Below are 12907 nucleotides of genomic sequence, written 5' to 3'. Positions count from 1 at the left end.
GGACATGCAGGTCCTTGGGCTCCTCCATCGCCAGACCATAGCAACACGACGGTTGGAGAAAGAGCGCCTCATCTTCCGCCAAGGAACCCTCCAACCAGAAGGGATGAACTCAGATTTTTCCAGTTTCCTCATTTCCCCTCCCCCCACCTTGTCTCAGTCCCAACCCTTGAACTCAGCACCCCCTTCCAAACCTGTAATCTTCTTCCTGACCTCTCTGTCCCCACCCCCATTCTGGCCTATCACCCTCACCTTAACGTCCTTCCACCTATCGCATTTCCAACGCCCCTTCCCCAAGTCCCTCCTCCCTACCTTTTATCTTAGCCTGCTTGGCACACTTTCCTCATTCCTGAAGAAGGGCTTATGCCCGAAATGTCAATTCTCCTGCTCCTTGGATGCTGCCTGACCTGCTATGCTTTTCCAGGAACACATTTTCAGCTCTGATCTCCAGCTTCTGCGGTCCTCACTTTCTCCTCAAAGATTTTATTCCTGAGTGGGATGAGTTGTAGTCTATGATATCTACTTATGACATGGTCAGAATGTAGGTAATAGAGTAAGAAAAGGACATTGGCAGATTGTTGAAATTTAAACTGTAATAATCAAAGTGCTTACCATCCAATGGTTATTTATTTCACATTTTTTTTCCCAGTACTGATGACACAACAAAAAATTACTATTTGAATATCACAAACTTTTATACCTCATCCTCTGTACAAGTTGCTGTCGGAGTCTACACATCACTCTGCCAATATTTCAATATGACTGCAATGAGCTGGAAAACCGATGGGATTTTGCCATTAGAAGATACAACACCAGATATGGCCGTGTGCTTAACACAACACCTGACAGCATTTGGAGCAAGCCTTTTTGTGCCTCCAAATTCAGTTGTATTTATCAATCCTGTGAGTACTTAGTGTCTTAATATACAAATATCTCAGAACTCCTGCACTTCTGCATTTCTAACCCCTTGCCCATCGCTGAATTCTATCTGTTCAGCTGTGCTCAGCCACCTGGACCCTGAGCTATGGAATTCTCTTCTCACATCTCTCTTCTGCTGTTTTGTCCTGTTAAGTCGCTCTGTAAAATCTACCTCCATTACCATGCATTCGGTCACCTGTCCTAATATCTTTTGGTATGGCTCAGTATGGCAATGTTTTTGATAATCCTGTGGAACTCCTTGAGCTGGATTGCTATGTTACGATTACATGTAAATGAAACTTGTTGTCATTCCATACGCTGTTTCAATTCCAACTGATGTTATTGCTGGACAAGTCAGCTCTCAGACTGAAATCTGGCTTGATGGATTGTATTTTGTATTTTTGGTTTGAATGTGGTCTTCTTTCACAGAAATACAAACGTGCAATGCTGCAGATTTTTTAAATGCTAAAATAAGTTTAAATGCAAAAGAAATGAAGATATAATGGTTAAAACCAAGTAATTTGCAAAAAAAACCCCAAAAGAATGTAGATACTAGAAATCAGAAACAAAAACAGAAATTGTTGGAGAAACTCAGTAGGTCTGGCAGCATCTGTGGAACGAGAACAGAGTTAACATTTTGGCCCCAGTGACTCATGCTGGAGTCTTCAGTTCTGGAGAAGGATCAGTGGATCTGCAATGTTAATTCGCCTTCCTCTCCACAGATGCTGTCAGACCTGAGTTTTTCCAGCAATTTCCGTTTTTCTATTTACGTATAACACAAGTTGAAAGATTTCAAAACACAGTGTAAAATAACCCCAAAGCCGTACCCTCACCAGGGATAATTCCTTCTCTTTCCCATCTATAAGGCTTAATCTACTGTGTCCCTCAATTCCCTGTCCTTGGAATCTTATAAACTCGTCCTTGAATCTTTATACAATTGAGCTCTGGTTTGTAATTTTCAAATTAACTCTTTACACTGTTGCAACCAATTGCTTAACAGTTTTAAACTATCTCACTTCAGGAGCAACAGTCTTCCAGATTCCAGATGCAGCAACATTTGCAAAACTGCCCAACCCAAAAAGGCTTTCTTCAAGCTGTGGGTGTTTCCTCTAAGTCAGAAAAGAAATTCCAAAATCTATTGACTGAAATCTAATGCACAACTGTTTATCCTATTCACTCAGAAACTTCTCCCAATGTATATAAATTCCCATTATCCCCCAACAATTATCTTTCACGTCTGTTTTTAAAAAAAGAAATCACCATAGCTATACAAATGCTTGCAAATGAATCATTATAGCTCTTCTCGCTCAAACACACACACATGTGCATATAGCCTACATGCCACTAGTTCAAAATCGAAACTCTAAAAAATTTGCATAAAAATATATATAAATCTCACAACTTCTATCATAACATGGAAGGAAGTAAAATCAAGGTTGCAGTGTCGTGCCAAACTTTATTGTCCTCTGTTTATTTGCCTATAAGCTGCACAGGCAGTTCCACAGGTCATGAGCTCTGCTTACAGATCTTAGGGTTAACCATAAGAACATTCTTCCCACAACTGTGCAGCTGTCTTAAATATAGATGAAACATCTGGGGCACAGAGTGCAATCCAAGTGAGTAATGTATGCGCTCCATCTGCAGCTGGAGAAGGGCCAACTGCATTAGGCCTCCAACCTAAGGGTCCACTCCACCCAGCCCTACTGAATACTCAATCAGTCCCCTCCCTGCTCAACCCTTGTCTTTCTGGCAAACAATGTCTTTGACCCGGTCATAGAATATACTACTGAAAATTCTGAGAAATTCAGTAAGTAACTCCACAAATTGCAGGTACTTCATAGAACTCCATCAATGTTGTTTAAAGTAATGTCAGTCTGTTTAACAAAAAAGTCTGTTTCACATGAAAGGCTTCTGAAGGAGACAGACATTGAATGATTCATTGTAAGCCGAACAAAGTACTTCCACTGTAGTGGGACATTTTTTTGTCAGTATTCAAGACTCCACTTAAGGGTGGAAACATGTTTGTTCAGTAGTTTCAACTTGGTTTCTTAGTCTCAGCACCACAACGTAATGTGTTCTGATGCAGTTTCTTACATACAATATAACCTCTCGTCACACAAAATTTTCCAAAAAGCTTCTGTGATGCCATTGTCCCTTTAAAACTTTTGGTGTTTTTTTCACATTTTTATTATTCCTGTGTCAATTCACCTCACTGTTCATTGCAAACCATTCTGATATACAAAAAGGACTAAACTATGTATATTAAAATTGAACATAGGTTTCTCTCCTTTTCTTGGTTCTGTTCTCCCAGACTTATGTTCTGACTGGGGAGGTGTATTGGGCACTGCAACATAGGAAAAAGTATTCATTACATGTATAATACTGGCAATGATTGGGAGGGACGCAATGTGAGATGTTGTATTGGGTGAGGAATTACCTGGCATTGAAGTGGATTAGCTTGGGAAAGAGTTTGGCTGATTATCTTGTTTTCAGATACATTCGACAAGGTTGAATGGCAGAATCCTGTGTAGCTTTTTGTCTCTTGTTGAGCATACTTCGTATTCTACATTGTACCTATTTGCAAATTTAAGGTAATGTACAAAAATAGTTCATAAGAATTTATGGTTCTATTGCAGGCCATCTCATTTACAAGGTTAGCTTCAGCTTAACATTTGAGTATCACCAATAACTTGACCATAGCTTCAGCTGCCTAGGCCCTAAGTTCTGGAATTCATTCTGTAAACTACTTCTACCTCCTTCAAGAAATTCCTTAAACTTACCACTTTGATTAATGTTTGCGTCGTCTTTCTGACCATCTCCTTCCAGTATTAAATTCAGTGGGATGGTTTCGCTACATTAAAGATGTTCTATAACTTCAAATTTTTGTTTCAACAATTAAATCAACCACGTGAACTGTTCCAAGTGCCGGTTTGGAGCATATTGGCTTAACATCTGTGTTTCTTTTCTTTAAAAAATGTATTTGATGTGGCAGCGCCAGGCTTTAATAAAAGGCACAGAATGGGAGGATCAGTCACAGTAAAATGCAGTAAGCCATAGCAAATGGCTTCCATCTGCTTGTAGGAGCCGGACGTTTCTGCAGAAATGGTGTGTTTACCTTTGCATCAATGCTGAGTAGCATGTGTTCAAGCTCTTTTTTCCTGGGGCTGTTTGTTATTTGTTCCAAACTCCCAACTTTCTTGATGACAACATCGTTTTCCTTGGGCAGGGGATGGGCCTATAAGGAGTTAGCTTTTTAAAGGCCGTTGCTGCCAGGAAGCTTCACAGGGAAGCACAGTCTATGGTTGGAAAACGTTTGGGGTAGTTTGATTGATTTATTGTCTTGTGTAACCGAGGTGCAGTGAAAAGCTTTGATTATGAGCAGTAGAAGCAGATCATAGTAAGAAAGGGGGTACAAATCAAAAAGACTTTGAGGTATACAAGGTTACGTTGTATAGGGTGTGCGCTAGGTGAGATCAGTGTTAGCAAGGTCAGCGTTATTCGCCTCTATTCATCAGCCAGGAAGAAGGTGTTCCTGAACGTGTGTGTGTGTGTGTGTGTGGCTTTTGTATCTTCTGCCTGATGGAAGAGATTGTAGAAGATTATTACCAGGGGTGATGAGTCTTTGATGATGTTGGCAGCCTTTGTGTGGCAGTGAACCGCGTAGATTGAGTTCATGGATGGAGGGTTGGCTTCTGTGATGGGCTGAACTGTGCACACCACTTTCTATGGTTTGTTATGGTTCTGGGCAAAGCAGTTGCCATACCAGGCCGTTATGCACCTGGACAGTGTGCTCTCACTGGTGTATCTGTAAGTGTTGGTGAGGGTCCTTATGGACATGCTAAATTTCCTGGGCTGTCTGAGGACAGCCTTTTTTACTGTTGCATCTACATGGGAAGTCCAGGACTGGTTGTCAGTTATCGTCGCTCCAAGGAACTTGACGCTCACTCTCCATCCTCTCAACCTTAGTTCCATTGATGTAGATGGGGGTGTGTTCTCTTCCTTTCTGTGTGTGGTAGTGGGGGTGCTTTTGGTGGAGGGGAGGGAGGTGGTGGTTGTTGGTCAAAGTTTCCCTCCCCTCAACCCCTAAAATGACCTAACTCCAAAATGAAAAGTTCACAATACTAAACTTGGAAGGTAAGGCATACTCTTTTTAAATGTTGTAAATCTCTAGTCAATCAATAAGCAAGATGGAAAGATAGATTAATCCTTCTTTACCTGGAACTTAATGTGTTTTTATTTTCCCTCAACTTTTTGGGGGAAGGGGATCACGGTATGAAATTAGTTTTGGATTTCTGATTTTAGTGGTTTTGCATCAGATGGCTCTAGAAATTATCCCATTGACACTTGAAAAATATTATGAATGGATTAAAATAAGATAATGACATAATGATCTGTGTTTGTGATGTTGATTTCATTTGAAAGGCAGTATCCAATAGTACAGTATTCCCTCAAGACTGTATTGGACTGCCAAGCTTGTTGAGCAAGCAGTCAAGCCTGAAGTGGGACTTGAACCCAGGACCTTGTAGTTCACAGGCAACATTCTATTAACTGAACCACAGCTGATACTATAGCAATTATGAATCCTAGAAATGCTGAGGAGGAATTGCTCTTGTCTCACATATTTCACACAAAAACATTTCTTCCTCCAGCACATTCACTAATCGCAGAAGGTATCTCAAAACTGAATATGATCCAATGGTCTCCATTCACAAGATAAATAATAAGACCATTTGACTTCTCTGAACACAATATCAGAAATGAATCCCTTCTCATAACATTTTAATGAATACACAAGGAGTATAAGGCAAAAAAACATGACAAAGATATATCTTCCATGAGAAGACAATAGCTGTTTCAGACAGGTTAATAGAAGACTTCTGGGTTGCAGGCCTCTTCCACAAAGCATCTCAATGGGAGGTCAAAACTGACCAATAGGTGTTCTTTGTTTGCAAAGAAACAAGTGAAAAAACCTCCCTGTCCAACCAATTCTGAATGGGTAGTCGAGGCAGATTCGATCAAATCTTGCCATTTGATCATAACTTGGGTAAGTGCTTAAAGGGGAAAAAGTTTGCTGGATTATGAGGAACAAGCAGGTGAGTTGGATTAATTGAATAGCTCTGCAAGAGAGAGTGTAAATGCAATGGACTAAGTGGTCTCCTTGCTGCATAATTCTATGGTTTATTGATTGTATTTCGGAGAGTTGGATGACATGTGGCTAATCTCCCTCCAGCACCTTCCCTAACTATGAGAGAAAAGTTTGGATTTCACACTGTTTGAATGCTTTATGAAGACATATGGTAGGCTGACAGTATGAAGAGAAACTTACTTTCTCTCTGCTCCTTTTATTTCAATCAGCCTTCGCCTGTTATAAAGAATTACATCGTCTTGCTAACGTGTGGTATCTGCTTTGTCATCTACGCGGTTTCTGCTGTCATCGTTCGTAAGCTGGACCTGATCGACATTAATCGAGTTGGAATTATTCCCCTTTGTGGAAAGGATGGATTCTACAAATATGAGATCCTGGTAAAAACTGGATGGGGCAGAGGGTCAGGTGAGAGATTGTTTTGTACATTCTGTGGTCATTGTGTCTTTTATTTCTTAAGCTGTTCTGAAATGAAGGACATGGAGGCCCTTTACATTGAGGAGATGATAAAGTATTAATCCATCAAAGGCATAGTAAACCCAAATTAGTTGAAATGATAACAGTTCTGTGCACTTTTAGAAAGTAGTATAGACCTGATTTTGATTAACTACCGAGGTCCACTTCTTTGAAAGAGGAAAAGGAAAACCAGCGAAGAGGAAACTTTAAGGGTTTTTGCTTTGCAGTAAAAAGCATCTGTAGCCTGAATAAAGCCGTTTTATTTTACCAAATTGTTATTGGCTTTCAAAATATCAGATAACTTCTGGGGAGGTTTCAAGGCCCCCTTAATGTAACTGTGGGGTGAAATTAAACACACCCTGAGCTTGTGCTCAATATTGCTAACAGAACGCTGATAGTTTAAAACTAGTAGATTGGCGTAAAGGTCACTGTGGAATAAAGTTGGTGGACAGAAACTTGATTTAACATCAAGACTGCCAGAGAGGTTATGATGCTTCAATCTGCTTATCCTATTTTCAAAGGATCTTGATGTACAAAAAAGCTACTGCTGTCAAGGTTGTAACACCAGAAGCTGTTGTCTTATAATGGAGAGACCGGAAACTCATTTGAAGTGAGCAGTTTTGCTGAGATAAGACTGAAAAACAAGGGAAGACTTTTGTCTGTAATATGTAAGATCAGATAAATCTGTTATACAAAGTAGTGGCTGAAGCAGACCAAGGATCTGCCTGTTCACTGACAAATATTAAGACTATCATGGCTTTTTGCTGCAGTTTGGTGAATAATCAACAAGGATCTGATTCTGTTCAGAGAGCTGAAGAACAGATATGTAGACATATCCACCTTGTCCTTCATTGCCAGTACATTCCTCCCATGTCTAACTGGTAGCCAAAGACCCCTGTCTCTCACTTTATCTGCTCAGGAAGAGTTTTGGAGCAAATAATTCCTCAGTTACCTTTGCACTGATGGATTGAGGCCCCAAGATCAAATATTTGTAAATTTCAAGATGGGATAAAATTAATTAACAGTTTTAAACAAAGGTGTTTTTCATTCTGCACCAGCATTTCCCCCTGTCAAACATACTGCTGCATGAACATTTACAGTTAATCATTTCTTGCTTGGAACTCCTTGGACTAGAACCACATTCTGTGTCAGTTATCTGGTATTTTCAAAACCAGTAACAATTTGGTATTCAAATCTTTGGCTGAATGAAGTTTCCTTTGATTGCTTTTATGAATCCCCTTCAGTATGTTGAAAAACCTCAGTTAGATTACCACAGTCAATTTTTTTTATTTTCAGGAAGCTGTGTAACTGGTTTTCTTGGCTTCCCTCATATTTAAAATTTCTGGTGCCTAAATATCCTTCGTTGGTTAGCTCCTTGTCAGCTATGACTCAGTTGGTAGTGCTGTCGTTTGAGTTACAGGGATCTGGGTCCGAGTCCCTCCCCTGGCTTCAGCACAGGTCTCAAGGCAAACACTCCAGTTCAGGGGAAGTGGGAGGGAGTGCTGTACTTTCAGAAGTGCCATCCTTCAGATTAAACATTCAATCAATGCCCCAACTGCCTCCCCTCTTCAAAATTTAAAGATGCTGCGGCACTATTTCAAAGAGTGGGGGAGTTTCCTCAAGGCTTCTTGCCAGTATTGACTCCATAATCAATATTATTAAAATCAATGATCTGGCCATTATTGCATTGCTGTTTTTGAGAGTTTGCTGTGCACAAATTGGGTACTGCCTTTCATAAATTATAACCATGACTTCCCCTCAAAAGCTGTTAAGTGCTTTGAGCCATCCATTGTTGTGAGAAAGTGCCATATAAATGCAAGTCTTGGTTTTCTTTAATTCTGCATATTCTTAGAAAAACTACCATGCCATTTGATGAAGTGATGAAAACTGTTAATACGCCTTGTACATTGTACTGAATCAAAGTACGAGTTGTGAAGTTTATATTTGACGAGGCTGACCTTTCACAAACCAACAGGCACATCATCTCACGTGGGAATCAGCCTGTATGGCAGAGAGGACAAGAGTGGTTACAGACACCTGGAGAATGAGGATGCTTTTCACAGGAATAGTGTGGACTTATTTCAGATTGCAACTGATAACAGCCTTGGTAACATCTGGAAGATTCGGGTCTGGCACGATAATAAAGGTTATAGATACTTTGTCTAATCACCAGCAACAATGGCCAAATGTCACATCTTGTATCTAAGTACAAATCATCATAATCTGACGTGAAAATTAACATTCAATCATAAATAATAGTTTGTGGTATTAGGGTACGAGTATTTATATAATTGTTTACCTCAGTCCAGGTTCAGTAAACGTAATGTTGATTATACCTGATTTTTTCCTCATTAGGTCTTACCCCATCGTGGTACCTTCAGCATGTAATAATTAAAGATCTACAGACCAATAACAGTTACTATTTCTTGGTCAATGACTGGTTAGCTGTTGACAATGAGAAGAATGAAGGTCTGGTGGAAAAGGAAGTCCTAGCTGCAAGTAAGTCCATTTGCTTGGAGGAGATATCAACACCAGTATGGTCATATCTCTTGAGGACTGCCCAACCAATTATAGGATTCACCCAAATAGAACAGCAGTAGGAGACTATTCAACCCTTTAAGCCAGTTCTGCTGTTCAATAGATTATGTTTCATTTGATCTTAACTCCACCTGCCCATCTTGATGAAAAATCTTAGCAATGTCAGTTTTAGTATTTCCATTTGGACCTCAACAGATGTTTTGGGGGTGAGAACCCTAGATATCTGTGATCCTTTTGAGCTTTAATTTTTAAGGTAATATCACCCTTGCTTTGACTTAACTAAAGAGTAGAGTTCCTATCTACTCTACCATAACTTTTAATCTTATGTGTAATTATGTGATCGCTTAATCTTCTGTGGCCAAGTGAAAATTAGAATACACTATTGTCAACAATGAGCTCTAACTATGTAATAAGAAGAGAAAGTACTCAAGACACTCAGCGGGTCTGGCAGAATCTGAGGAGAGAGAAACCAAGTTAACTTTTCAAGTTCACTATGACTCTTGACCCAATGTGACTCCAAGGGTCATACTGGACTTGAAATGGTAACTCCCTACAGTCGCTGCTAGACCTACTGAGTTGCTCCAGCATTTTCTGTTCTTAGTCCAGATCTCTAGCAGATGCAGTACTACGCTTTTATTTGAGCTGTAACTGTGTGGCAGTTCAGTAATTTAATCTTTGCACTTTTTCTGTTTGGCACATCTTCTTACACTTCATTTCTGCTGAAAACCATTCTCTTCGCACAACCACACTTCCTCATAGCCCAGGCCTGTAAATGTTTCTAATACAGTGATTCACAGAATATGTAAAACTTAGGGCTGTTTTGTCATTTACAGTTAAACAAAACCAGAGAAAGCTGGGAGAAAGAAACGTGTAAAGAAATGCACTTAAGTCTGGGAAACACATTGGGTATAGTAGTCCAGTCACAAGTTTAGAGTCATAAGGGCAGCAGTGCTGGAAGTCTGAAGTAGAAAAAATGCTGAAATATGCAACAAATCCGGAGAGAAAAATAAGAGTTAATATTCCAGGTTGATGAATTTCTCAGTTCTGAGCTTTCTGAGTTTACACCTTGGTAATCCAAAGGCCCAAACTGATGATCTGATGATGAGTTCAAATCCCATGCAAGCTGGAAGTTGCAATTCAATTAATAAAATAAATCTTATTGCGTTTTGTAATGGCGAAAATTTGTAATAACTACCCATTTTCTAAAATTCCCATCTGTTTGCACAATTGTTTTTTAAAGGGAAAGAAATCCGTCTTTCTTGCTTGATCTGACTTGTATGTGATTCCAGAACAACAGCAATACAAGTCAATCTGACATGGTCTAGCAGGGCACTCAGCTGTGAAGAATTTGGCGCATTGCCCTCTTAAGGGTAATTGTTGATGGCATATAAATGCTGACATTGTGATACTCATATCCTGTGAATGATTCTTTTTAAAAGGTGTTTCCTACTGATGTTGTAAGATATGGTTAGTCTTCATGTGGAATTTGGGACGTTTCCATGGGGGGTGCTTTTTTTATTGTAACCAACTGTACCAGAGTTTTCTGTGAGAGATGAACGTAGAATCAGAATGGAGTTCTGGCTGTGGTAATTTTATTCATACTTCCCTGTATAGCGGAGGCCAAACTGAAGGACTTTTCCCGCATATTCACTGGGGAAATCCAAAGAGGATTCTCGGAGGGGCACATTTGGCTATCAATTTGGAATCGTCCTCCTCGCAGCTGCTTCACCAGAGTCCAGAGGGTTACTTGCTGCCTTGTACTAATATTCCTCTTCTTTTGTGCCAGTGCAGTGTGGTACGGAATGATAAGTGACGGAAGCAAAAGGTATGTTCATCCTTCCTTATTTTAATCAAAGCCCTTTCCCTCTTTGTCTGACAACCAGTCTGATGGCTCCTTGGCAATGTTCCTTTGGCTTGCTAAAATACTTAAACAAGCATTGAGTCAATGGCATAGCTTTGAGACTGGGTGGAAAGGAAGGAAACAGTGAACCATTTGAGTTGTTAAGACAATCTGTTAGCTTTCATGGTCATTCTCTCTGCTGTCAACTCATAATTTGCCAGATTTATTAACTGCCATTCACAGGCTAGTGTGATGGGATTTGAACCCACAAGCTGCAGATTGTTAATCACCTGGATTCAGATTCCAGATTCAAACTCCATCATAGTAATCAGTTACATTTCTAGCATCGTCCAATACATCTATTTCTCCCATTTCATTCTGTCATTGGGGTATAGATGCAGTATCCTGTTATCAACCGTGCCATGAATTTATAACACTTGAGGTTTTATGTAAAACACAGTACTCCTGTTAAATGCCTCAGATAAATTATTTTCACTTTTTGTTTTAACAAGAGGCTCAAGCTCAAGTTTCCATCTTCTCCAGAGGTGTGTGATAACATCCCTGAACAGGTTGATCATAAAATATCCATCCAGAGGGTTTAAAGTGGATGGTGATGAGAAGAGAGTGGACTATACCTCAGGGTTGTTTGCAAAGAAACAGATGTAGGCCATTCAGCCCCTCAAACCTGTTCTACTATTCTATTAAACCATGGCTGAGCTGCAACTTATCTCCATCTGCCCAACCTTTCTTCATATCCCTTGATTTCCTTACATAACACAGTTCTTCTCTTTACTGGCGAAGCTTCTGAACCCTTTTAAAGGAGAGAGTTCCAGATTTTCACTATGTTTCATTTGTTAAAAGTTCTTTCTCATTTCACTCCTAAATGGCTTTTTCTCTGATAGATTTTGTTCAAGGATTCTATACCATGGTTAAACAAAATAATTTTGTGACCATTTGAATTTATGTTTCCAGTGATGTTTCAGTTTCAACATTGGTTCCCCTGAGTGGAGAGAGTGTAGCAGCTGGCATTGTATCCAGCATAATCATCTATCCACTCTATCTGATCATCGTTCTGCTTTTCCGCAAAGCCCGGAGCAGGGTAAGCTTGATCCTCTCTTGTCTAATCCTCTGAGAGGTGAATCTTTATCCTGTTCTCTCTCGGAGTTCAGTGTCACCTTTTTCTGAAGAAGCAGAATAATAGAGCATTCTCTCAGCTGGCTGCATTCATATTATATCAATTCCTTCAAATGGTTGCTATATAAATACTTGAATACTTGGAGAATGATAACAAGAATAGGTTTAGATTCAGACCATCAAACACTTCATTATATGTGATTGCACCTGTTCCCTTGAAGTTAGTATATTCAAAATGGCTGTAGAGGTGAGAGCTGAATGGTAAGGTTGTGAGTATTGTTGAATATTCTGGATTTTGCTTGAACGCTCCTAGGGATCAGGAAGTCCTCTCACAACTTGCCCCTGTTACGCCTCATTGGGATAGCTTGCAGTTATCAAGCCCCAGGTTCCCAGAATTGACTCAAAAGTTCAAGATTTTTTATAAATGTAAGCTAAATTTTCCCATTTACCTGCCTTTTTAGATCCAGGTTGTAGAAAGTCTAGCTGGGTTTCCGTACTTAATAATAATTACTATTTATTACAAATGATTTGATTCTAGCTACATTATGGACCATTGACGTATAGCTCTTCTAGTCAAAATTATAGCTCCTTTATAAACCCCCCCTACACGTACAGATACATAGTCATTTAGTTGACACAAATAAAAAGTGGATGGCAAGGGCGGAGAGAAAGACTAAGAAGGCAGCTCAATGGTCCCTGCCCACGGAGTTTGCTGAAATGATCCTTTCTTCTTGTCAGGACTGGCTGTTGCTTTTCCAGATACTTTCATTTGCTTCCAGGAAGCAGTGTGACTAATTCACAACGTAGAATGTCCCTGACTTATGGTTACAAGCCACAGTTTACAGCAACTGATGAGGACATGTAAACTGGCTTTCTTCAGG

General features: G+C 39.8%; 1 protein-coding gene across 2 annotated transcripts in view; it reads left to right on the top strand.

The window, feature by feature from the left end:
• The window catches only part of pkd1a (polycystic kidney disease 1a), a 204496-nt gene that overhangs the window by 129774 nt on the left and 61815 nt on the right, over positions 1-12907 (top strand). For both annotated transcript variants that reach the window (XM_043711199.1, XM_043711198.1), the window contains 6 exons: positions 647-899; positions 6271-6466; positions 8490-8660; positions 8870-9013; positions 10667-10877; positions 11865-11991. In XM_043711199.1, coding sequence (XP_043567134.1) covers positions 647-899; positions 6271-6466; positions 8490-8660; positions 8870-9013; positions 10667-10877; positions 11865-11991 — 1102 coding nt within the window. The remainder of the gene's footprint in view (positions 1-646; positions 900-6270; positions 6467-8489; positions 8661-8869; positions 9014-10666; positions 10878-11864; positions 11992-12907) is intronic.

The sequence above is a fragment of the Chiloscyllium plagiosum genome, chromosome 21, assembly GCF_004010195.1.
Source record: "Chiloscyllium plagiosum isolate BGI_BamShark_2017 chromosome 21, ASM401019v2, whole genome shotgun sequence".
Classification (NCBI taxonomy): Eukaryota; Metazoa; Chordata; class Chondrichthyes; order Orectolobiformes; family Hemiscylliidae; genus Chiloscyllium; species Chiloscyllium plagiosum.
The sequence above is the reverse complement of the archived record's forward strand: the minus strand, read 5'-3'. Positions and strand labels throughout refer to the sequence as shown.